Source organism: Phyllobates terribilis, unplaced genomic scaffold (assembly GCF_046119375.1).
Source record: "Phyllobates terribilis strain yellow unplaced genomic scaffold, ASM4611937v1 Scaffold_2632__1_contigs__length_117240, whole genome shotgun sequence".
NCBI lineage: Eukaryota > Metazoa > Chordata > Amphibia > Anura > Dendrobatidae > Phyllobates > Phyllobates terribilis.
In genome coordinates, this window is record NW_027365389.1 from 62,501 (window position 1) to 87,330 (window position 24,830).

A 24,830-nucleotide genomic window follows, 5' to 3' on the forward strand; every position below is an offset into this window, starting at 1 on the left:
CGCCAAAAAAACAATAAAGTTTACGTTTTTTTTCCGTAATTCATCCGATGAGCGTGATAACGGACGCTGCGCTGAACGGAGGCGCGGAGGAACGGGCGGTGAAATAAGTGCGCCAAAAAAACAATAAAGTTTACGTTTTTTTTCCGTAATTCATCCGATGAGCGTGATAACGGACGCTGCGCTGAACGGAGGCGCGGAGGAACGGGCGATGAAATAAGCGCGCCAAAAAAACAATAAAGTTTACGTTTTTTTTCCGTAATTCATCCGATGAGCGTGATAACGGACGCTGCGCTGAACGGAGGCGCGGAGGAACGGGCGATGAAATAAGCGCGCCAAAAAAACAATAAAGTTTACGTTTTTTTTCCGTAATTCATCCGATGAGCGTGATAACGGACGCTGCGCTGAACGGAGGCGCGGAGGAACGGGCGGTGAAATAAGTGCGCCAAAAAAACAATAAAGTTTACGTTTTTTTGCCGTAATTCATCCGATGAGCGTGATAACGGACGCTGCGCTGAACGGAGGCGCGTCCGCACGTACGCTTATTTTTATTTTGCGAATTTCATGTGAAAAACGGGGTCAGTGACTTTTTTCCTGCAGATTGAGTTTTAAGTGCGTGTGGTATCATCAGCCCCTCCCCCGGATGATGGCCGCCGCAATAAAAGTACTTAAAAAGACCCTCAAATCGCGTAAAACGGGGATGTTGCACGACGGGGGCGGGGTCCGGGTGTTTGACTCGGAGCCGGCTGGCTTGTCACTCATGGTGCCATGTACAATATGTGAACGGCCGGTAGGGGACGCGCACGGGCTGCGGGCTCGATGTGGGGGGCCGTGTACAGTGTGAACTGCTTGTGACCCCGTCCGGAGCACAATGTAGAATGGCCGTGGGGGAGGGGGGGCGCCAGCTCTATGTTCCAGCTTGCACTGTTATCTCCTTTCCCCGTCCCTGTGTGAATGGCTGGGGGCGGGAGGACGTGACGCTACTGGGAAGCCAGCTGCCTGGCTGAGGCCGCAGCCGCACAGCATGTTGGGAGATGTAGTCCACGCCCAGGCCAGAAGAGTCAGTGACAGTGCCTGGAGAACTACAGCTCCCAAGAGCCTCCGCGGGAGAACGGAACTCTTCCTTCCTGCCTTCCCGGATTGGCTGAGACTGAAGAAAATGGCAGACAAAGAGCAGCGGATACCCGCCGGCTGCTGTCATCCTTAACTTAGGTACACTCAACGATCCTATGTCCCAACAGGACTGGGGCAAAGCACCACAACAGGGGGACACTGGGCCACACAGGACAGGACAGGGCCAGAGGACGAGGCTAGAGGGACGCAGAGGCTTACAGGACAGGAGCAGAGGACGGGGGGTGGTGCCTGCAGCAGAGACACTGGGGGACAGCCAGAGACAGGGGGACACAGGGGACAGCCAGAGACACAGGGGGACACTGGGCCACACAGGACAGGACAGGGCCAGAGGACGAGGCTAGAGGGACGCAGAGGCTTACAGGACAGGAGCAGAGGACGGGGGGTGGTGCCTGCAGCAGAGACACTGGGGGACAGCCAGAGACACAGGGGGACACGGGGGACAGCCAGAGCCACAGGGGGACACGGGGGACAGCCAGAGACAGGGGGACACAGGGGACAGCCAGAGACACAGGGGGACACTGAGCCACACAGGACAGGACAGGGCCAGAGGACGAGGCTAGAGGGACGCAGAGGCTTACAGGACAGGAGCAGAGGACGGGGGGTGGTGCCTGCAGCAGAGACACTGGGGGACAGCCAGAGACACAGGGGGACACGGGGGACAGCCAGAGCCACAGGGGGACACGGGGGACAGCCAGAGCCACAGGGGGACATGGGGGACAGCCAGAGACACTGGGGGACACGGGGGACAGCCAGAGCCACAGGGGGACACGGGGGACAGCCAGAGACACAGGGGGACATGGGGGACAGCCAGAGACACAGGGGGACACGGGGGACAGCCAGAGACAGGGGGACACGGGGGACAGCCAGAGACACAGGGGGACAGCCAGAGCCACAGGGGGACACGGGGACAGCCAGAGCCACAGGGGGACACGGGGGACAGCCAGAGCCACAGGGGGACACGGGGGACAGCCAGAGCCACAGGGGGACACGGGGGACAGCCAGAGCCACAGGGGGACACGGGGGACAGCCAGAGACAGGGGGACACGGGGGACAGCCAGGGACACATGGGGACACGGGGGACAGCCAGAGACACAGGGGGACATGGGGGACAGCCATAGACACAGGGGGACAGCCATAGCCACAGGGGGACACGGGGGACAGCCAGACACTGGGGGACACGGGGGACAGCCAGAGACAGGGGGACAGCCAGAGACAGCGGGATATGGGCCACAGGCAGAGACATGGGGAGCAGGTACAGACAGACACCGCACACGGGGGAGACAGCAGGCACAGGGGGACACAGCTACAGAGGGACACAGCTACAGGGGGACACAGCTACAGGAGTACAAAGCCACAGGGTGACAGACACAACCACACCACCGCTCACACACACCACTGCACACCTACACCGCCGCACGCAGACACCGCCGCACGCCCGCATGTATTGCATTATTCTTAAATCTTCATAAATAAACTACATACATATTCTAGAATACCCGATGCGTTTGAATCGGGCAACCATCTAATATATATATATATGTGCTGTCTTCCTCCTGTGTGCGTTACTCCCTGTGTATGTGTGTTTCTTTGTGTATGTCCCAACTGGCCAGCTGGGACGCGGCTGCTGGTGGTGGTGTCGTCCCCTCTGGCCAGCTGGGACGCGGCTGCTGGTGGAGGTGTCGTCCCCCCTGGCCAGCTGGGACGCGGCTGCTGGTGGTGGTGTCATCCCCCCTGGCCAGCTGGGACGCGGCTGCTGGTGGTGGTGTCGTCCCGCCTGCCCAGCTGGGACGCGGCTGCTGGTGGTGGTGTCGTCCCCCCTGGCCAGCTGGGACGCGGCTGCTGGTGGTGGTGTCGTCCCCCCTGGCCCGCTGAGACGCGGCGGCTGCTGGTGGTGGTGTCGTCCCCCCTGGCCAGCTGGGACGCGGCTGCTGGTGGTGGTGTCTCCCCCCCTGGCCAGCTGGGACGTGGCTGCTGGTGGTGGTGTCTCCCTTCCTGGCCAGCTGGGACGCGGCTGCTGGTGGTGGTGTCGTCCCCCCTGGCCTACTGGGACGCGGCTGCTGGTGGTGGTGTCCCCCCTGGCCAGCTGGGACGCGGCTGCTGGTGGTGGTGTCCTCCCTGGCCAGCTGGGACGCGGCTGCTGGTGGTGGTGTCGCCCCCCCTGGCCAGCTGGGACTTGGCTGCTGGTGGTGGTGTCGTCCCCCCTGGCCAGCTGGGATTTGGCTGCTGGTGGTGGTGTCGTCCCCCCTGGCCAGCTGGGACGCGGCTGCTGGTGGTGGTATCCCACCCCCCCCTCCCGGCCAGCTGGGACGCGGCTGCTAGTGGTGGTGTCCCCCCTGGCCAGCTGGGACGCGGCTGCTGGTGGTGATGTCGTCCCGCCTGGCCAGTTGGGACGAGGCTGCTAGTGGTGGTGTCCCCCCTGGCCAGCTGGGACGCTGCTGCTGGTGGTGATGTCGTCCTGCCTGGCCAGTTGGGACGAGGCTGCTAGTGGTGGTGTCCCCCCTGGCCAGCTGGGACGCGGCTGCTGGTGGTGATGTCGTCCCGCCTGGCCAGTTGGGACGAGGCTGCTAGTGGTGGTGTCGGGCCAGCTTTGACGCGGCTGCTTGTCGTGGTGTCGGGCCAGCTGGGACGCGGCTGCTGGTGGTCTTATATGTATATTTTGTATCATTATATATTTATATTATGGCAAATTAATTTCCCTTTTTTTTTTCTTCAGTTAGATAACGAAGCATTGTGGAGATGCGGCTCTCCAGCCTCCATGATAACGCAACCCGGCTATCCTCTTCTTCCTTGGTTTGAGTATATATGTGTATGTGTATGGCGTGAGCCAGCAGAGGCCGTCCTCCTGGCCAGCTGGGACGCGGCTGCTGGTGGTGGTGTCGTCCCCCCTGGCCAGCTGGGACGCGGCTGCTGGTGGTGGTGTCGTCCCCCTGGCCAGCTGGGACGCAGCTGCTGGTGGTGGTGTCTCCCACCCATGGCCAGCTGGGACGCGGCTGCTGGTGGTGGTGTCTCCCCCCCTGGCCAGCTGGGACGCGGCTGCTGGTGGTGGTGTCGTCCCCCCTGGCCCGCTGGGACGCGGCTGCTGGTGGTGGTGTCCCCCCTGGCCAGCTGGGACGCGGCTGCTGGTGGTGGTGTCCCCCCTGGCCAGCTGGGACGCGGCTGCTGGTGGTGGTGTCCTCCCTGGCCAGCTGGGACGCGGCTGCTGGTGGTGGTGTCTTCCCCCTGGCCAGCTGGGACTTGGCTGCTGGTGGTGGTGTCTTCCCCCTGGCCAGCTGGGACTTGGCTGCAGGTGGTGGTGTCTTCCCCCCTGGCCAGCTGGGATTTGGCTGCTGGTGGTGGTGTCGTCCCCCCTGGCCAGCTGGGACGCGGCTGCTGGTGGTGGTATCCCACCCCCCCCTCCCGGCCAGCTGGGACGCGGCTGCTAGTGGTGGTGTTCCCCCTGGCCAGCTGGGACGCGGCTGCTGGTGGTGATGTCGTCCCGCCTGGCCAGTTGGGACGAGGCTGCTAGTGGTGGTGTCGGGCCAGCTGGGACGCGGCTGCTTGTCGTGGTGTCGGGCCAGCTGGGACGCGGCTGCTGGTGGTCTTATATGTATATATTGTATCATTATATATTTATATTATGTCAAATTAATTTCCCTTTTTTTTTTCTTCAGTTAGATAACGAAGCATTGTGGAGATGCGGCTCTCCAGCCTCCATGATAACGCAACCCGGCTATCCTCTTCTTCCTTGGTTTGAGTATATATGTATATGTGTGTATGTGTATGGCGTGAGCCAGCAGAGGCCGTCCTCCTGGCCAGCTGGGACTCGGCTGCTGGTGGTGGTGTCGTCCCCCTGGCCAGCTGGGACGCAGCTGCTGGTGGTGGTGTCTCCCACCCATGGCCAGCTGGGACGCGGCTGCTGGTGGTGGTGTCATCCCCCCTGGCCAGCTGGGACGCGGCTGCTGGTGGTGGTGTCCCCCCTGGCCAGCTGGGACGCGGCTGCTGGTGGTGGTGTCCCCCCTGGCCAGCTGGGACGCGGCTGCTGGTGGTGGTGTCGTCCCCGCTGAGACGCGGCTTCTGGTGGTGGTGTCGTCCCCCCTGGCCAGCGGGGACGCGGCTGCTGGTGGTGGTGTCTTTCCCCCTGGCCAGCTGGGACGCGGCTGCTGGTGGTGGTGTCCCCCCTGGCCAGCTGGGACGCGGCTGCTGGTGGTGGTGTCCCCCCTGGCCAGCTGGGACGCGGCTGCTGGTGGTGGTGTCGTCCCCCCTGGCCCGCTGAGACGCGGCTTCTGGTGGTGGTGTCGTCCCCCCTGGCCAGCGGGGACGCGGCTGCTGGTGGTGGTGTCTTTCCCCCTGGCCAGCGGGGACGCGGCTGCTGGTGGTGGTGTCATCCCCCCTGGCCAGCTGGGACGCGGCTGCTGGTGGTGGTGTCGTCCCCCCTGGCCTGCTGGGACGCGGCTGCTGGTGGTGGTGTCCCCCCTGGCCAGCTGGGACGCGGCTGCTCGTGGTGGTGTCCTCCCTGGCCAGCTGGGACGCGGCTGCTGGTGGTGGTGTCGCCCCCCTGGCCAGCTGGGACTTGGCTGCTGGTGGTGGTGTCGTCCCCCCTGGCCAGCTGGGATTTGGCTGCTGGTGGTGGTGTCGTCCCCCCTGGCCAGCTGGGATTTGGCTGCTGGTGGTGGTGTTGTCCCCTCTGGCCAGCTGGGACGCGGCTTTTGGTGGTGGTATCCCACCCCCCCCCTCCCGGCCAGCTGGGACGCGGCAGCTAGTGGTGGTGTCCCCCCTGGCCAGCTGGGACGCGGCTGCTGGTGGTGATGTCGTCCCGCCTGGCCAGTTGGGACGCGGCTGCTTGTCGTGGTGTCGGGCCAGCTGGGACGCGGCTGCTTGTCGTGGTGTCGGGCCAGCTGGGACGCGGCTGCTGGTGGTGGTGTCGGGCCAGCTGGGACGCGGCTGCTTGTCGTGGTGTCGGGCCAGCTGGGACGCGGCTGCTTGTCGTGGTGTCGGGCCAGCTGGGACGCGGCTGCTGGTGGTGGTGTCCCCCCTGGCCAGCTGGGACGCGGCTGCTGTTGGTCTTATATGTATATTTTGTATCATTATATATTTATATTATGGCAAATTAATTTCCCTTTTTTTTTTCTTCAGTTAGATAACGAAGCATTGTGGAGATGCGGCTCTCCAGCCTCCATGATAACGCAACCCGGCTATCCTCTTCTTCCTTGGTTTGAGTATATATGTATATGTGTGTATGTGTATGGCGTGAGCCAGCAGAGGCCGTCCTCCTGGCCAGCTGGGACGCGGCTCCTGGTGGTGGTGTCGTCCCCGCTGTCCTGCTGGGACGCGGCTGCTTGTGGTGGTGTCATCCCCCCCTGGCCAGCTGGGACGCGGCTGCTGGTGGTGGTGTCGTCCCCCCTGGCCCGCTGGGACGCGGCTGCTGGTGGTGGTATCCCACCCCCCCCTCCCGGCCAGCTGGGACGCGGCTGCTAGTGGTGGTGTCCCCCCTGGCCAGCTGGGACGCGGCTGCTGGTGGTGATGTCGTCCCGCCTGGCCAGTTGGGACGAGGCTGCTAGTGGTGGTGTCGGGCCAGCTGGGACGCGGCTGCTTGTCGTGGTGTCGGGCCAGCTGGGACGCGGCTGCTGGTGGTCTTATATGTATATATTGTATCATTATATATTTATATTATGTCAAATTAATTTCCCTTTTTTTTTTCTTCAGTTAGATAACGAAGCATTGTGGAGATGCGGCTCTCCAGCCTCCATGATAACGCAACCCGGCTATCCTCTTCTTCCTTGGTTTGAGTATATATGTATATGTGTGTATGTGTATGGCGTGAGCCAGCAGAGGCCGTCCTCCTGGCCAGCTGGGACGCGGCTGCTTGTGGTGGTGTCATCCCCCCCTGGCCAGCTGGGACGCGGCTGCTGGTGGTGGTGTCGTCCCCCCTGGCCCGCTGGGACGCGGCTGCTGGTGGTGGTGTCCCCCCTGGCCAGCTGGGACGCGGCTGCTGGTGGTGGTGTCCCCCCTGGCCAGCTGGGACGCGGCTGCTGGTGGTGGTGTCGCCCCCCTGGCCTGCTGGGACTTGGCTGCTGGTGGTGGTGTCGTCCCCCCTGGCCAGCTGGGACGCGGCTGCTGGTGGTGGTATCCCACCCCCCCCCCCTCCCGGCCAGCTGGGACGCGGCTGCTAGTGGTGGTGTCCCCCCTGGCCAGCTGGGACGCGGCTGCTGGTGGTGATGTCGTCCCACCTGACCAGTTGGGACGAGGCTGCTAGTGGTGGTGTCGGGCCAGCTGGGACGCGGCTGCTTGTCGTGGTGTCGGGCCAGCTGGGACGCGGCTGCTGGTGGTGGTGTCGGGCCAGCTGGGACGCGGCTGCTGGTGGTGGTGTCGGGGCAGCTGGGACGCGGCTGCTGGTGGTGTTGTCGGGGCCTGCTGGGACGCGGCTGCTGCTGGTGGTGTCTTCCCCCGTGGCCAGCTGGGACGTGGCTGGTGGTGGTGTCGTCCCCCCTGGCCAGCTGGGACGCGGCTGCTGTTGGTGGTTTCGCCTCCCCTGGCCAGCTGGGACTTGGCTGCTGGTGGTGGTGTCGCCCCCGATGGCCAGCTGGTACAGACACCTGAATGTCCGCACCTCTGACACTGGGAATAACCCAGGGTCTAAAAAACGGCAAAGTCCCTTCATTTTGAGTAAATCCGGTTATTTAGCAGAACATGGTACAGATGTTAACCGGATGTACCCAAAGTTTATTCACCCTAATCCCGTTACTTAGCAGAACATGGTGCAGATGTTAACCGGATGTACCCAAAGTTTATTGACCCCACTCCGGACACCTGGATGCCCGCACCCCCTATTCCGGACACCTAGATGCCCGCACCTCTGACAGTGGGAGTGACCCAGGGTCTAAAAAACGACAAAGTCTCCTCATTTTGAGTAATTCCGGTTAAGTAGTATAATGCAACCCGGCTACCCTCTTCTTCCTTGGTTTGAGTATATATGTATATGTGTGTATGTGTATGGCGTGAGCCAGCAGAGACCGTCTCCCACCTGGCCCGCTGGGACGTGGCTGCTGGTGGTGGTGTCGTCCCCCCTGGCCAGCTGGGACGCGGCTGCTGGTGGTGGTGTCCCCCCTGGCCAGCTGGGACGGGCATCAGACACCTGAATGCCCGCACCTCTGACAGTGGAAGTGACCCAGGGTCTAAAAAACCAGCAAAGTCCCTTCATTTTGAGTAAATGCGGTTAAGTAGTATCATATGGTGCAGTTGTTCACCTGATTAGGGAAAAATGGACTTTGGTTATCTTCTGCGCTATATGCTACAAATTAACTGGATTTACCCAGTTTAGGGAAAATGGACTTTGGGTAAATCCAGTTAACTATGGCCTGTGATTGGCTGAGGCAGTCACATTTTCTGGTCAGAAGCAACCTGGATGGACAGAGTAGTTGAGAAGCAATTATAAGTCCTAGTACAAACACTTCAACAGTAAAATACCAACTTTATTATTGAAAAAACAAATTACAATAATATAACAGTCAACTGCCCCTTTGTCCACCCATAAAGCTAATATATAAAGTACACAGATACAAAGAACAGCGGGTCAGATGCAGGGATAGAACCCATGTAAAATATTACTCGTCTAGCCAGTCTAATTCCGCCCCTTCTCCAAAATCATTTTTTCGGACACCATAATCAAAGAAGATTTCTGTTCCTGGCTTCAGATCTTGATTAGCATAAAACAGAATTGTTGGTGACCCATCTCCATATGACCAAACCTTTGTGTGAAGATTGAAATTGGTGGGCTTATGATTGATCAGCCTTCCAAAAGTGGACTCTATATCTGGATGGCAATCACAAGGCGCTTTGGAGCCATTAATGCATAATTTTCGGCCTTTGTGTTGAAAAAAGTACATATATGATGGTCCGGTCAGCATTTTCTGCAGCTTTTCCGCACTTTGATGGTCCATAAGTTCCCCGTGATAGTCACATATCACTTGACCCCTTTTAAAAGCACTGATGGTCTTTACGGTACGTCCACCTTTGCCAATGTCTTCTGTTATAATTAGTCCCTTCCATTTCTGTGTTAACACAAGCTCTTTGATCTCCTCATCTTGAAAATTGGGCTTGTGCCTTCGCTCATGGGGTTTCCAAGCGCTTTTCACTTGTTTTATGTCTGGAACATTTGTGCCCCATCCCTGTTCTTTTGCATACTTAAACAATTCTTTTTCATTGGGGACTGTCTTGAAATATTCTAAATACGAAAAAAATAAAAATGTTAGAATAATCAGCACACATATTTTCTATATAAGCATAGGCCTGGAACAGTGCCATCTACTGTAGATAGATTGGAATGGGGGGGGTGTAAACTTTAAAATCTTACCAGCAGCATCTGTTGATCTTATTTGTTTCTGATTGTAGAGCCATTTCTTTTGCAGAAATTTTGCATGCTCCCGGTTTACATTTCTACATTCTCTTATTGTAGGTGGAGAACTGTGTATTGCTACTCGGTGTATAGCTGTCAGCTTCCGAAACAACAAACTGCGCGGATACACAGCTTCCTCATCCCTGCTTTCTTCCTCATCACTGCTTTGTTCCTCTTCACTGTGGCCCTCTGTGCTCGACCCTTCACTGCTGTCCGATCCCTGGGCAGCGCTGCTCCTTGGCCTCTTGGAGACACTTTCTCTGTGAAGTCAAAATAAGAGAAGGTATGTTAAAAGGTTTTTCAAGGACTTTTATGATTTGAGCTTTGTAAATGCCTCTATTGTTTCTCTTGACATTGTCATATAGTGTATTTTCAAAATTAGCTCAGGAAACATCAGGGAAATCACTAGAATGAATAAGACCGTTGAACTGAAATAGTCATTGCTCAAATCTGATGCTACAAAAGGTGGTTGGTGGGGCTGATTGTGTATTCAGGGGGCTTTCACACTGGCGTTTCATCCTGATCAGGATGCGTTCCTATGTTGAGTATAGGGAGAAGGTCTGCATCAGGATGCATCAGGATTGCTATGCATACAAACGCACACCACTCAAACGCAGATGTGAAACCAGCCTCGGTTAGGACTCTTACCCAGATGTTTCTCCTTCCTTGTTTTCCTCCATTTTCACCAATTGTTTCATTCCTTCAACTAAATCTGTGAAGACAATCTGGTGCTTGAGGGTCTCATAGTTTACATAAGCAGCTGTGAGGGAACGAGTGTCCTTTGGCATCTCATCTGCCCAATATTTATATGCAGAAATCGCCTTTTGGTACGTCATAACGGGCAGCTTGAACCTGAGAAGAAAGGAATTGTTAGTATGGGCAAAGGCCCCTTTACATGCAGAGATATGTGTTCAAAGATTGGTCGGCAGATCTCTGATGGCTGTGAAATCATGGATGTATTGGTTCATTTGTACCCAGCCACAAACCTGGCACTGTATGTCCATGATTTCGCTGCAGACAAACACTTTAAACAAGGCGGGGTGGCTGTGGTTAGCACTGCAGCCTTGCATCCTTGCAGATGTTGTCCATGGTGTGTTCAAATCCCAACATCTGCAAGGAGTTTGTATGTTCTCCCCATGTTTGCCTGGGTTTCCTCCCAGACTCCAAACACATACTGATAGGATGTTTACATTGTGAGCCCCAATGGGGACAGGGTTGCAAACGTATGTAAAGCGACTTGGAATTAATAGTGCTATATAAATGAATATTATTAGTGGGTAAAGGGCCACTAAGACTATATTGAAAATGTATTCATACAATCTAAAGTAAACATTATTAGTTGCCTAGAGCAACTAAGCACAGATCAACTTTCATTTTACCTGAGCAATTTAGGACATGGAAACAGTTCAGATTGGTTTCTATGGGCAGCAGACAGTTTGTGTATAATATTTATTATTAATATTATAATTAATATAATAAATATTATTTGTTATTATTTAATCTTAGATATTTTCACTTTGTCTTATTTTAAAAAATAAGGACCTGTGTTTCTCCCCCTTTCCACTTACTTGTTATGGAATCGCATTAGGTCTCCTGATGGATTTTTCAAACCTTGGCCAGATTGAGAAAGAAAAAATTGCTCGACGGTGGTTGATTGCGCTTTATCCAGTGTCGGCCGTATTTTTTCAAAATATATTGTAAAAAGCTGTTAGAGTAAAACAATAAATTATGGATTCGATCTATGTAGAACACTGAAATATATACTCTTCATGTTCCTCCAAGGATTTCTAACACGTACCTTCTCCTCCTCATTGTCCAGTATAACTATATCGCGTCCTGTGTAAACAGCTACAAATTTTCTTTCTTCACGGTCTTTTACTTCTTTCTTTTGCAGCCAATGTTTTACCTATTGGATAACAAACATAGAAAATACATTGCATATGACACACCATCATATCTACAGAAAAATGTTTGGTGATCAATAGCACCCAGCAATCTGAAGTCCTCATATACCTCAAGGGTCGTGGCGCAAGTCTCATCCGGGGAGTCCACCCAGTCACAGGTACATAGTAGAAGAACAGAAGACAGCGTCTCACAGGTTGGTGCAGTATCAAAAAGTGCGCTGTGAGCGGAATAAAGTGCTTTTTGATACTGCACCCATCTGTGAGACGTTGTCTTCCATTCTTCTACAACATCATGTCTGTCAATAGTATGATAATAAGTTGCTTACCGTTAGGTTTTTGGGTACCGATGGCTTGCGTTTGTGTCTCAATATGAGGAGTGCAATGAGGTATGATCCAGCTAGAACTTTTTCATTGTTGGAGAGTATTTGATGGGATCTTGCCTTCTTAAATATGGTGTTGATATGGTTTTTAGACACTTCTAGGATTTTGCAGCATTCTAGATTAGTGATTGGCTGGGGAGCCAACCTGTATGTGATTAAAAAAAAAAAAGTTACTTTCACACTTAATCATTCTTATGAATACTTTGTAATTTGCGGAAATTATCCAAGCAATGACTCCTATACTTACCCCCTTTTCATGCCTTTACGTCTCTTATGGAATCCCTGTTGAATCTTGTTTAATTCCTCTAAAAAACGTTTTGCATTTGTTTTTGTTTCCTCCTCATCCACGGTATCAGGACAGTTGTCTCTCACAAAAATTACAAATTGGCGCACATTTCGTAGATATTTTTGAATAGTATTCTCAGTATTTTGCTTTCTCAGTTCATCAAAATATGCCTTTGTCTTATCAAATTCGTTTATAAAGTCCAGGGTGATTTCCTCCGGACTGACGAAATACAGAAATTTGGCAACATGGTCTACCTGAAATTAAACACACATACATTAGGATTAGTCTCTTTAAGGAGTATTCATCAACTACATGCAACCTGACAGCGTATCAAACTTACCATTGCCTCAACAGAAATCTCTTTATGGGTCTCCTGTAAATAGGTTTTAAACCTTGTCAGCATAGGGGACTTTATATCATGTTTCTTGTACATCCCAGCCTCTGCCAGTTGTTTTCGCGGGTGGGACCTGAAACAGATATAGACACACATATTGGGACACATAGTAGAGAACTGTTAGCTCATAATTAGTGTCAGATACCTGTATATCCAGTATCCTCTCCACATAATTTTCTATTGTATCAAGATGAGGGGCGTAACTACAATAGGTGCAGGGTTACAATCGCACGTGGGCCCTGCTGGCTAGGGGGCCCCAAAAGTCACTTTTGGCCTACAGAAAGACTAACGCTAATACAGATTTGCAACAATTGAGGGCTCCGTTGGAGCCTTTGCATTGGGGCCCATGAGCTTCCAGTTACGCCATTGATCAAGATCCTAACACTATCCATACACAGGGACATCCCTGCCGCATGACCAGTGATAAGATGAGGACTTCCCACCCACCAAAAGCACCCCACCTTGTTTGGCCAGAGAACCCCCCCCCCCAGCACCCATCACTACACAAATAAAGCGCTTATCAGGTTTCTGAGGCTCCATGGAGCCGGCCGCAGGACCCCCTCCGCTCCTGGTTGAGTCACAGCATATGCACACAGTGTGGAGACCCAGAAGAGATTCACTGGCCTGATGTATAGCACACATTGTGTGTATATGTAACACTACTCAACCAGGAGGAGAAGAGGACATGAGGCCGGCCCCCAGGACCACCCTGCATACCTGCTCAGTGACTAGTGGGTAGTAATCGTCTAATAATGCATGCAACATACATTGAGTAGGCATGTGTATATCCACCGGACACATCATCCACACAGCCTCTGTGCACCCTGTTATCCCATTAAATAACTGATATACACAGATATATCTGCACATGCTTACTTATATTTCATCTGTTACTAATACAGTACTTGGACCTGATGGTAAATAGAACTTACGTAGATGGTTCACCGCTGCTGCCGGCAGCCTCACAATCTGGCAGCCTAAGGAGATGAATGTAAATCTGCATTATGCATTGATACTTTGTACAGACCTTCATATCTGCCGCTTGGCTTTCCACCCCCAGCCCCTCACATCTACTTCCCAGCATCTCATCATTACAGTAACTTGCTGCGTACAGGTCACCTGTCATGGAGCAGGAGTTAAGATTTATTTATTTTTCTTCATTGCACAAATCTGTCTTTATTGAAATGTGATGCAGCTTTTGCATGTTTCCTGGCACAGATTCTGGTACAGAAAAAACAATGTGAACATACTCTAACACATGTAATACAGTAAACACTTTTAATTCAGTTTAAAAAATAAAAAAAGGTCTGTTCACACTGCTTTTTAGTGCGTTAGAATTTGTGCTGGAGAACGCTTTTTTTTAAGAACGCGGTTTTTTATGTACAACGATGAAGGACATCTATATCCCCCCAACCTGGTTTATATGTCCCCCATCCTAGTGTATATATATCCTCCTTCCTAGTATATATAACCCCCATCCTGGTATATACTAGGATGGGGCACATATGGTATATACATTCCCCAACCTAGTATATATAACCCCCAACCTGTATATACCCTATGTCCCCCATCCTAGTATATATATCTCCAACTATTATAAGACAGACACTGGTATTATAAGACGGACCCCATTTAATAATAAAAATTATTTTTTTTCTCTTTTCCATCACCAAATTTGGGGTGCGTCTTATAATCCGGTGCGTCTTAAAAAGCTAAAAATACGGTACTAAAAAGACCTAAGTCACCCGGAGTAAAGATGCCTCCAACACTGCCACTCCATGTACCGTGGAACTATATCTGCTACCCCCATAACCACCCAGATTCACATAAAGATAGAAGGAACAATATAATTACCTTGTAGATGGTTTATTGTAGACTATGCACCCACGTTTCTCCAAGAAATCAGCAAAAAAGTCACTGGCATTTTCACATTTGCTTTTCTTATAGTCCAGTGAGTCGTATGGAACCGCAGTCAGGAAATTGAGGGCCTTTCTTTGCTTCCTTTTTGCTTCCTTAAAAACTTCAAGCTGCTCATTGGGAGAAGTTGTAGCCATACAAGATTTCTTCAGATGTGAATGTAGGTTGAGCTGAAAAGTTTTGCATAGCTTGCAAAAACTTTTAACACTGCTTTTTGTTGAAGACATGCTAGCTAGAATCAGTAGCTACAGTTGCACAGGTCCACAGCATCTGAAGAGTCACATATTTATACACAATAAGACACACAAGAAAAAAAAATGCAATAGGTAAGACTCATGATGGAAAGTTGAGTTATTATGGAAGAGATAAACAGTTCTGGCTATAAATAATTAGGAGTTAGTAGATAAGAAGTGTGAAGGGTTTATTGCCTTGTGACCAGGTCCAGTGTTATGATGCCCCCACAGGTCTGAGGAGCAAACTCATTAGCTGATGTAGAATGACATAAATCCACGCGACACATTCACTCCTGCTCTGAAAGTGTAAAAGTTCATCATCAGTTCATATTCTGAATTTCTTCTTTCTCTCTGAGATTTGAACTTACCTTTTAATACTAGTAATTTCATATCTGTTATGCTGTGATCAGGGGAACACAGGTGCTTGGCTACAGGCAGATCTATTCTTTCTTCTTATTGTGTGGCGATGTCCTAAGTTTTTGCCCTGTCTCCCCCCTACATACAGACCCCCAGCTGGACATTTGGTACATATAGTTAAGTACACCCCATTAGATGTGATACAGCTGAACGTACCTGGGATCTTATAGTCCTGATGTGAGTTGGGGATCTTTATCTTGTCTGTGGTTTTACACTTTTTCTGGTAGCAGAGAAGGTTCCTGTAGCTGGTGGAGATGACAGGGAGCTTCTGACAATGATGCTTCTTAGATTTGGGGGCTGCCTGAAACACAGAAGTGGGGGATCTGGAAATATGGATTGTAATCGGCCATCTTTTTGTAGTAAGGGTTGTAGTTTCTGTGCAGCTCTTCTTAGCGCCTGAAGACGTTCCATGAACACTTTAATCGATTTCATCCCATCATCAACCTAACACTCAACTACTCCTGGACTGAAATTAACTTTTTGGACACCATCATCAAGCTACAGAACAATGAAATAGAAATATCCTTGTACCGGAAACCAATCGACCGTCCTACATACCTTAAATGGGACAGTTTCTATCCAAAACACATTAAAAACTATTGTTTACAGCCAAGCCATCAGATACAATCGGATATGTTCCAACCAGATGAACAGAGACAAACACGTTGATGGCCTCAGAAAGACCTTTTTGAAACAGGGCTACCATCCAAGAACAATTGAGAACCAGATTACAAGAGCCACCAGAATATCAAGGAATCATCTCCTACATCACAAAACCAAACAAGAAAGCAGCCGGGTGCCTCTAGTAGTCACCTACAATCCAAATCTGGAGGCGCTAAGGAGAGCTGCACGGAAACTACAACCCTTACTACAAAAAGATGGCCGATTACAATCCATATTGCCAGACCCCCCACTTCTGTATTTCAGGCAGCCCCCAAATCTAAGAAGCATCATTGTCAGAAGCTCCCTGTCATCTCCACCAGCTACAGGAACCTTCTCTGCTACCAGAAAAAGTGTAAAACCACAGACAAGATAAAGATCCCCAACTCACATCAGGACTATAAGATCCCAGGTACGTTCAGCTGTATCACATCTAATGGGGTGTACTTAATTATATGTACCAAATGTCCAGCTGGGGGTCTGTATGTAGGGGGGAGACAGGGCAAAAACTTAGGACATCGCCACACAATAAGAAGAAAGAATAGATCTGCCTGTAGCCAAGCACCTGTGTTCCCCTGATCACAGCATAACAGATATGAAATTACTAGTATTAAAAGGTAAGTTCAAATCTCAGAGAGAAAGAAGAAATTCAGAATATGAACTGATGATGAACTTTTACACTTTCAGAGCAGGAGTGAATGTGTCGCGTGGATTTATGTCATTCTACATCAGCTAAGGAGTTTGCTCCTCAGACCTGTGGGGGCATCATAACACTGGACCTGGTCACAAGGCAATAAACCCTTCACACTTCTTATCTACTAACTGCTAATTATTTATAGCCAGAACTGTTTATCTCTTCCATAATAACTCAGCTTTCCATCACCAGTCTTACCTATTGCATTTTATTTTCTTGAATGTCTTATTGTGTATAAACATGTGACTCTTCAGATTCTGTGGTATACTATGCTTGATGAAGAGACCTGCGTAGTCTTGAAAGCTTGCAATTTGTTCCCATCTTTTCATTTAGCCATTAAAAGGTATCAACCACTGAGGACTCTCAAATCTAAATACTGTTCTATCTACTGGCTAACACAGTACAAGAATATATATTTTCCCTATTTCCAAACAAAGGGAGTTTAAAGTAAATTATACTGATTTCTATACTTAAGCCCCCCGTCTCACATAGCGAGATCGCTAGTGAGATGGCTGCCCACCTCACCAGCGATGTCGCTGTGTGTGACACTTTGTAGCGATCAGGCCCCTGCTGTGAGGTCGCTAATCGCTGCAGAATGTCCTGGACCATTTTTTAGTCGCTGCCCTCCCGCTGGTCAGCACACATCACTGTGTGTGACCAGTGGGACCAGCGATCAGGCTGGTAGCCATGATAAACAGCGCGTTGCTAGGGGCACACGCGCACTTAGTAACCCGCTGTTTATCATGGTTACCAGCCTGCTTCAGCAGCAGACTGGTAACCAGGAGCAGGACATCGTGGAAAGATTCTTTCCCCGATATCGCTCCTCCCCTGATCGCTGGTGACCCTGCCTATTTGACAGCTCACCAGCGATCACTTAGCGACGCACCAGCGATCCCGGCTAGGTCACATCGTTGTCGGGATCGCTGCTGCGTCGTTATGTGAGACGGTACCCTAAGTAATGCACATTTTCTAAATGGACATTGTCTAATTATATGAATGATACTTAAATTATATCTATCGATTTTTTTTTTTTGTATTTACAAGTAAATACCTTGATGTGCTGGCTTGAGGTTCCTGCATTTCTTCCCATAATCGTAGCACCAGAGTGATGGCAAATGTTTTGTTTATTTTTTCGGGCATCAGACACCTGAATGCCCGCACCTCTGACAGTAAAAGTGACCCAGGGTCTAAAAAACGGCAAAGTCCCTTCATTTTGAGTAATTCCGGTTAAGTAGTATAACGCAACCCGGCTATCCTCTTCTTCCTTGGTTTGATTATATATGTATATGTGTGTATGTGTATGGCGTGAGCCAGCAGAGACCGTCTCCCACCTGGCCCGCTGGGACGCGGCTGCTGGTGGTGGTGTCGTCCCCCCTGGCCAGCTGGGACGGGGCTGCAGGTGGTCGTGTCGGGCCAGTTGGGACGCGGCTGCTGGTGGTGGTGTCTTCCCCCGTGGCCAGCTGGGACGTGGCTGGTGGTGGTGTCGCCCCCCCTGGCAAGATGGGACGCGGTTGCTGGTGGTGGTGTCGGGCCAGCTGGGACGCGGCTGCTGTTGGTGGTGTCGCCTCCCCTGGCCAGCTGGGACGCGGCTGCTGGTGGTGGTGTCGCCCCCCCTGGCCAGCGGGTACAGACACCTGAATGTCCGCACCTCTGACAGTGGAAGTGACCCAGGGTCTAAAAAACGGCAAAGTCCCTTCATTTTGAGTAAATCCCGTTACTTAGCAGAACATGGTGCAGATGTTAACCGGATGTACCCAAAGTTTATTCACCCTAATCCCGTTACTTAGCAGAACATGGTGCAGATGTTAACCGGATGTACCCAAAGTTTATTCACCCTAATCCCGTTACTTAGCAGAACATGGTGCAGATGTTAACCGGATGTACCCAAAGTTTATTGACCCCACTCCGGACACCTGGATGCCCGCACCCCCTATTCCGGACATCTGGATGCCCGCACCTCTGACAGTGGGAGTGACCCAGGGTCTAAAAAACGACAAAGTCCCTTCATTTTGAGTAATTCCGGTTAAGTAGTATAATGCAACCCGGCTACCCTCTTCTTCCTTGGTTTGAGTATATATGTATATGTGTGTATGTGTATGGCGTGAGCCAGCAGAGACCGTCTCCCACCTGGCCCGCTGGGACGCGGCTGCTGGTGGTGGTGTCATCCCCCCTGGCCCGCTGGGACGCGGCTGCTGGTGGTGGTTGTGTCCCCCCTGGCCCGCTGGGACGCGGCTGCTGGTGGTGGTGTTGTCCCCCCTGGCTAGCTGGGACGCGGCTGCTGGTGGTGGTGTCCCCCCTGGCCAGCTGGGACGCGGCTGCTGGTGGTCTTATATGTATATATTGTATCATTATATATTTATATTATGTCAAATTAATTTCCATTTTTTTTTTTTCTTCAGTTAGATAACGAAGCATTGTGGAGATGCGGCTCTCCAGCCTCCATGATAACGCAACCCGGCTATCCTCTTCTAACTTGGTTTGAGTATATATGTATATGTGTGTATGTGTATGGCGTGAGCCAGCAGAGGCTGTCTCCCCCCTGGCTAGCTGGGACGCGGCTCCTGGTGGTGGTGTCGTCCCCCCTGGCCAGCTGGGACTCGGCTGCTGGTGGTGGTGTCCCCACCCCCTGGCCAGCTGGGACGCGACTGCTGGTGGTGGTGTCCCATCCCCCCCCTTGGCCAGCTGGGACGCTACTGCTGCTGGTGGTGTGTGTCCGTCCACCCCCCCTGGCCAGCTGCGACGCGGCTGCTGGTGGTGGTGTCCTCCCTCTGGCCCGCTGGGATGCGGCTGCTGGTGGTGGTGTTGTCCCTCCTGGCCCGCTGGGACGCGGCTGCTGGTGGTGGCGTCGTCCCACCTGACCAGCTGTGACGTGGCTGCTGGTGGTGGTGCCGCCTCCCCTGGCCAGCTGGGACGCGGCTGCTGGTGGTGGTGTCGTCCCCTGGCCAGCTGGGACGCGGCTGCTTGTGGTGGTGTCGTCCCCTGGCCAGCTGGGACGCGGCTGCTGGTGGCGGTGTCGTCCCCTGGCCAGCTGGGACGCGGCTGCTGGTGGCGGTGTCGTCCCCTGGCCAGCTGGGACGCGGCTGCTGGTGGTGGTGTCGTCCCCTGGCCAGCTGGGACGCGGCTGCTGGTGGTGGTGTCCCCCCTGGCCAGATGGGACGCGGCTGCTGGTGGTGGTGTCGTCCCACCTGACCAGCTGGGACGTGGCTGCTGGTGGTGGTGCCACCCCCCCTGGCCAGCTGGGACGCGGCTGCTGGTGGTGGTGCCCCCCCCTGGCCAGCTGGGACGCGGCTGCTGGTGGTGGTGTCGTCCCCTGGCCAGTTGGGACGCAGCTGCTGATGGTGGTGTCTCCCCCCCCCCTGGCCAGCTGAGACGCGGCTGCTGGTGGTGGTGTCTCCCCCCCTAGCCAGCTGGGACACGGCTGCTGGTGGTGGTGTGCCTCTCCCGGCCAGCTGGGACGCAGCTGCTGGTGGTGGTGTCCCCCCTGGCCAGCTGGGACGCGGCTGCTGTTGGTGGTGTCCCCCCCCGGCCAGCTGGGACGCGGCTGCTGGTGGTGGTGTCGTCCCCGCTGTCCAGCTGGGACTCGGCTGCTGGTGGTGGTGTCGTCCCCCCTTTGCCAGCTGGGACCCGGGTGCTGGTAGTGGTGTCGTCCTCCCTGGCCAGCTGGGACTCGGCTGCTGGTGGTGGTGTCGTCCCCCCTTTGCCAGCTGGGACTCGGGTGCTGGTGGTGGTGTCGTTCTCCCTGGCCAGCTGGGACTCGGCTGCTGGTGGTGGTGTCGTCCCCCCTTTGCCAGCTGGGACCCGGGTGCTGGTAGTGGTGTCGTCCTCCCTGGCCAGCTGGGACTCGGCTGCTGGTGGTGGTGTCGTCCCCCCTTTGCCAGCTGGGACGCGGGTGCTGGTGGTGGTGTCGTCCTCCCTGGCCAGCTGGGACTCGGCTGCTGGTGGTGGTGTCGTCCCCCCTTTGCCAGCTGGGACTCGGGTGCTGGTGGTGGTGTCGTTCTCCCTGGCCAGCAGGGACTCGGCTGCTGGTGGTGGTGTCGTCCCCCCTTTGCCAGCTGGGACTCGGGTGCTGGTGGTGGTGTCGTTCTCCCTGGCCAGCTGGGACTCGGCTGCTGGTGGTGGTGTCGTCCCCCCTTTGCCAGCTGGGACCCGGGTGCTGGTGGTGGTGTCTTCAAGCGCTAAGAAGAGCTGCACAGAAACTACAACCCTTACTACAAAAAGATGGCCGATTACAATCCATATTTCCAGATCCCCCACTTCTGTGTTTCAGGCAGCCCCCAAATCTAAGAAGCATCATTGTCAGACGCTCCCTGTCATCTCCACCAGCTACAGGAACCTTCTCTGCTACCAGAAAAAGTGTAAAACCACAGACAAGATAAAGATCCCCAACTCACATCAGGACTATAAGATCCCAGGTACGTTCAGCTGTATCACATCTAATGGGGTGTACTTAATTATATGCACCAGCTGGGGGTCTGTATGTAGGGGGGAGACAGGGCAAAAACTTAGGACATCGCCACACAATAAGAAGAAAGAATAGATCTGCCTGTAGCCAAGCACCTGTGTTCCCCTGATCACAGCATAACAGATATGAAATTACTAGTATTAAAAGGTAAGTTCAAATCTCAGAGAGAAAGAAGAAATTCAGAATATGAACTGATGATGAACTTTTACACTTTCAGAGCAGGAGTGAATGTGTCGCGTGGATTTATGTCATTCTACATCAGCTAATGAGTTTGCTCCTCAGACCTGTGGGGGCATCATAACACTGGACCTGGTCACAAGGCAATAAACCCTTCACACTTCTTATCTACTAACTCCTAATTATTTATAGCCAGAACTGTTTATCTCTTCCATAATAACTCAGCTTTCCATCACCAGTCTTACCTATTGCATTTTATTTTCTTGAATGTCTTATTGTGTATAAACATGTGACTCTTCAGATTCTGTGGTATACTATGCTTGATGAAGAGACCTGCGTAGTCTTGAAAGCTTGCAATTTGTTCCCATCTTTTCATTTAGCCATTAAAAGGTATCAACCACTGAGGACTCTCAAATCTAAATACTGTTCTATCTACTGGCTAACACAGTACAAGAATATATATTTTCCCTATTTCCAAACAAAGGGAGTTTAAAGTAAATTATACTGATTTCTATACTTAAGCCCCCCGTCTCACATAGCGAGATCGCTAGTGAGATGGCTGCCCACCTCACCAGCGATGTCGCTGTGTGTGACACTTTGTAGCGATCAGGCCCCTGCTGTGAGGTCGCTAATCGCTGCAGAATGTCCTGGACCATTTTTTGGTCGCTGCCCTCCCGCTGGTCAGCACACATCGCTGTGTGTGACCAGCGGGACCAGCGATCAGGCTGGTAGCCATGATAAACAGCGCGTTGCTAGGGGCACACGCGCACTTAGTAACCCGCTGTTTATCATGGTTACCAGCCTGCTTCAGCAGCACACTGGTAACCAGGAGCAGGACATCGTGGAAAGATTCTTTCCCCGATATCGCTCCTCCCCTGATCGCTGGTGACCCTGCCTGTTTGACAGCTCACCAGCGATCACTTAGCGACGCACCAGCGATCCCGGCCAGGTCACATCGTTGTCGGGATCGCTGCTGCGTCGTTATATGAGACGGTACCCTAAGTAATGCACATTTTCGAAATGGACATTGTCTAATTATATGAATGATACTTAAATTATATCTATCGATTTTTTTTTTTTGTATTTACAAGTAAATACCTTGATGTGCTGGCTTGAGCTTCCTGCATTTCTTCCCATAATCGTAGCACCAGAGTGATGGCAAATGTTTTGTTTATTTTTTCGGGCATCAGACACCTGAATGCCCGCACCTCTGACAGTAAAAGTGACCCAGGGTCTAAAAAACGGCAAAGTCCCTTCATTTTGAGTAATTCCGGTTAAGTAGTATAACGCAACCCGGCTATCCTCTTCTTCCTTGGTTTGAGTATATATGTATATGTGTGTATCTTTATGGTGTGAGCCAGCAGAGACCGTCTCCCCCCTGGCCGGCTGGGACGGGGCTGCTGGTGGTGGTGTCCCCCCCCCCCCCCCCGGCCAGCTGGGACGGGGCTGCTGGTGGGGGTGTCGTCCCCCCTGGCCAGCTGGGACGGGGCTGCTGTTGGTGGTGTGTCCCGTCCCCCCCCCCCCCCGGCCAGCTGGGACGCGGCTGCTGGTGGTGGTGTCCCCCCTGGCCAGATGGGACGCGGCTGCTGGTGGTGGTGTCGTCCCACCTGACCAGCTGGGACGTGGCTGCTGGTGGTGGTGTCGTCCCACCTGACCAGCTGGGACGTGGCTGCTGGTGGTGGTGCCGCCCCCCCACGGGCCAGCTGGGACGCGGCTGCTGGTGGTGGTGCCCCCCCCTGGCCAGCTGGGACGCGGCTGCTGGTGGTCTTATATGTATATATTGTATCATTATATATTTATATTATGTCAAATTAATTTCCCTTTTTTTTTTTTCTTCAGTTAGATAACGAAGCATTGTGGAGATGCGGCTCTCCAGCCTCCATGATAACGCAACCCGGCTATCCTCTTCTAACTTGGTTTGATTATATATGTATATGTGTGTATGTTTATGGCGTGAGCCAGCAGAGGCCGTTCTCTTGGCCAGCTGGGACGTGGCTGCTGGTGGTGGTGGCATCCCCCCTAGCCAGCTGAGACGCGGCTGCTGGTGGTGGTGTCGTCCCCCCTGGCCCGCTGAGACGCGGCTGCTGGTGGTGGTGTCGTCCCCCCTGGCCAGCTGGGACGCGGCTGCTGGTGGTGGTGTCCCTCCCCCCCTGGCCAGCTGGGACACGGCTGCTGGTGGTTGTGTTGTCCCCCCTGGGTCGCTGCTGCTGGTGTCCCCACTTGGCCAGCTGGGACGCGGCTGCTGGTGGTCTTGTGTATATATATTATATATTGTATCATAATATATTATATATTAAAAAATATTATATATTTATATTATGGCAAATTATTTTCCCCTTTTTTTTTTTTTCTTCAGTTAGATAACGAAGCATTGTGGAGATGCGGCTCTCCAGCCTCCATGATAACGCAACCCGGCTATCCTCTTCTAACTTGGTTTGAGTTTATACAATGCCGGCAAGAAAAATCTTTACAAATTCAACAAAACCACAAAATCTTAACGTTCAAGTGTTTTATTGTTGATATTTTGTTACAATTAGTATTTTAATTAATTAGTATTGATATTTACATTTTACTAAGCCAGCTTTGCTATTATATAGTTTTTGATTATCTCCTTCATTGTGTGCACTTTTAAGAAGTGAAATCATGATGCGGATTTTACTTGTAAAGTTTTTTTTTTACTGCACAAATGTAAAGATTTTTTTTGCCGGCAATGTATGTATATATGTGTATGACGTGAGCCAGCAGAGGCCGTCTTCCCCCCTGGCCAGCTGGGACGCGGCTGCTGGTGGTGGTCTCCCCCCTGGCCAGCTGGGACGCGGCTGCTGGTGGTGGTCTCCCCCCTTTCCAGCTGGGACGCGGCTGCTGGTGGTGGTGTACCCCCCTGGCCAGCTGGGACGCGGCTGCTGGTGGTGGTGTCGTCCTCCCTGACCTGCTGGGAACGCGGCTGCTGGTGGTGGTGTCGTCCCCCCTGGCCAGCTGGGACGCGGCTGCTGGTGGTGGTGTCGTCCCCCCCTGGCCAGCTGGGACGCGGCTGCTGGTGGTGGTGTCGTCCCCCCTGGCCAGCTGAGACGCGGCTGCTGGTGGTGGTGTACCCCCCTGGCCAGCTGGGACGCGGCTGCTGGTGGTGGTGTCGTCCCCCTTGGCCAGCTGGGACGCGGCTGCTGGTGGTGATGTCGTCCTCCCTGGCCAGCTGGGACGCGGCTGCTGGTGGTGGTGTCGTCCCCCCTGGCCAGCTGGGACGCGGCTGCTGGTGGTGGTGTCGTCTCTCCTGGCCAGCCGGGACGGGTATCAGACACCTGAATGCCCGCCCCTTTGACAGTGAAAGTGACCCAGGGTCTAAAATACGACAAAGTCCCTTCATTTTGAGTAAATGCGGTTATTTAGCAGAAGATGGTACAGATGTTAACCGGATATACCGAAAGTTTATTCACTCTAATCCCGTTAATTAGCAGAACATGGTACAGATGGTAATCGGATTTACCAAAAGTTTATTGACCCCATTCCAGACAAACATTAAAACATTACCAGTTGTCCAGTGTCGTATGTATGATAAGGACTTAGCAGGTCCCGGGGACCAATGGTGAACACTAATCAATCTGAGGCTAATCACATATAATGTCCAGCACTGTCATGGGGGGGTAATGTGCCAGAACCCCTGGGGGTCATTTCGGGCATCAGACACCTGAATGCCCGCACCTCTGATAGTGGAAGTGACCCAGGGTCTAAAAAACCAGCAAAGTCCCTTCATTTTGAGTAAATCCTGTTAAGTAGTATCATATAGTGCAGTTGTTCACCGGATTAGGG

General features: G+C 52.7%; 3 protein-coding genes across 6 annotated transcripts; 2 read left to right on the top strand and 1 right to left on the bottom strand.

Moving 5' to 3' along the window:
• Positions 1 to 906: 906 nt before the first annotated feature.
• Positions 907 to 20,790, top strand: LOC141246811 (uncharacterized). 4 transcript variants are annotated; one of them, XM_073669146.1, is made up of 7 exons: positions 1,058 to 1,209; positions 3,845 to 6,320; positions 6,814 to 6,896; positions 9,563 to 9,785; positions 11,397 to 11,564; positions 18,787 to 18,863; positions 20,655 to 20,790. In XM_073669146.1, exon 2 carries the CDS (start codon positions 5,005 to 5,007, stop codon positions 5,914 to 5,916), a length of 912 nt encoding a protein of 303 aa, XP_073525247.1. In that variant the 5' UTR covers positions 1,058 to 1,209; positions 3,845 to 5,004; the 3' UTR covers positions 5,917 to 6,320; positions 6,814 to 6,896; positions 9,563 to 9,785; positions 11,397 to 11,564; positions 18,787 to 18,863; positions 20,655 to 20,790. The 4 variants fall into 4 exon arrangements, with proteins under 4 accessions (XP_073525248.1, XP_073525247.1, XP_073525246.1 ...); XM_073669145.1 differs by having other exon boundaries at positions 6,814 to 6,890; XM_073669147.1 differs by lacking the exons at positions 9,563 to 9,785; positions 11,397 to 11,564; positions 18,787 to 18,863; positions 20,655 to 20,790 and having other exon boundaries at positions 907 to 1,209; positions 3,849 to 6,320; positions 6,814 to 9,210.
• LOC141246816 (uncharacterized) lies at positions 8,712 to 14,685 on the bottom strand. The gene is made up of 10 exons (XM_073669151.1): positions 14,321 to 14,685; positions 13,399 to 13,443; positions 12,413 to 12,539; positions 12,034 to 12,326; positions 11,733 to 11,931; positions 11,301 to 11,408; positions 11,071 to 11,207; positions 10,151 to 10,354; positions 9,461 to 9,762; positions 8,712 to 9,331 (listed from the first exon to the last, which is right to left on the bottom strand). Exons 1-10 carry the CDS (start codon positions 14,608 to 14,610, stop codon positions 8,712 to 8,714), a joined length of 2,325 nt encoding a protein of 774 aa, XP_073525252.1. The 5' UTR covers positions 14,611 to 14,685.
• Positions 14,836 to 23,006, top strand: LOC141246812 (uncharacterized). The gene is made up of 3 exons (XM_073669148.1): positions 14,836 to 14,847; positions 19,791 to 20,799; positions 22,866 to 23,006. Exons 1-3 carry the CDS (start codon positions 14,836 to 14,838, stop codon positions 22,871 to 22,873), a joined length of 1,029 nt encoding a protein of 342 aa, XP_073525249.1. The 3' UTR covers positions 22,874 to 23,006.
• Positions 23,007 to 24,830: the final 1,824 nt, after the last annotated feature.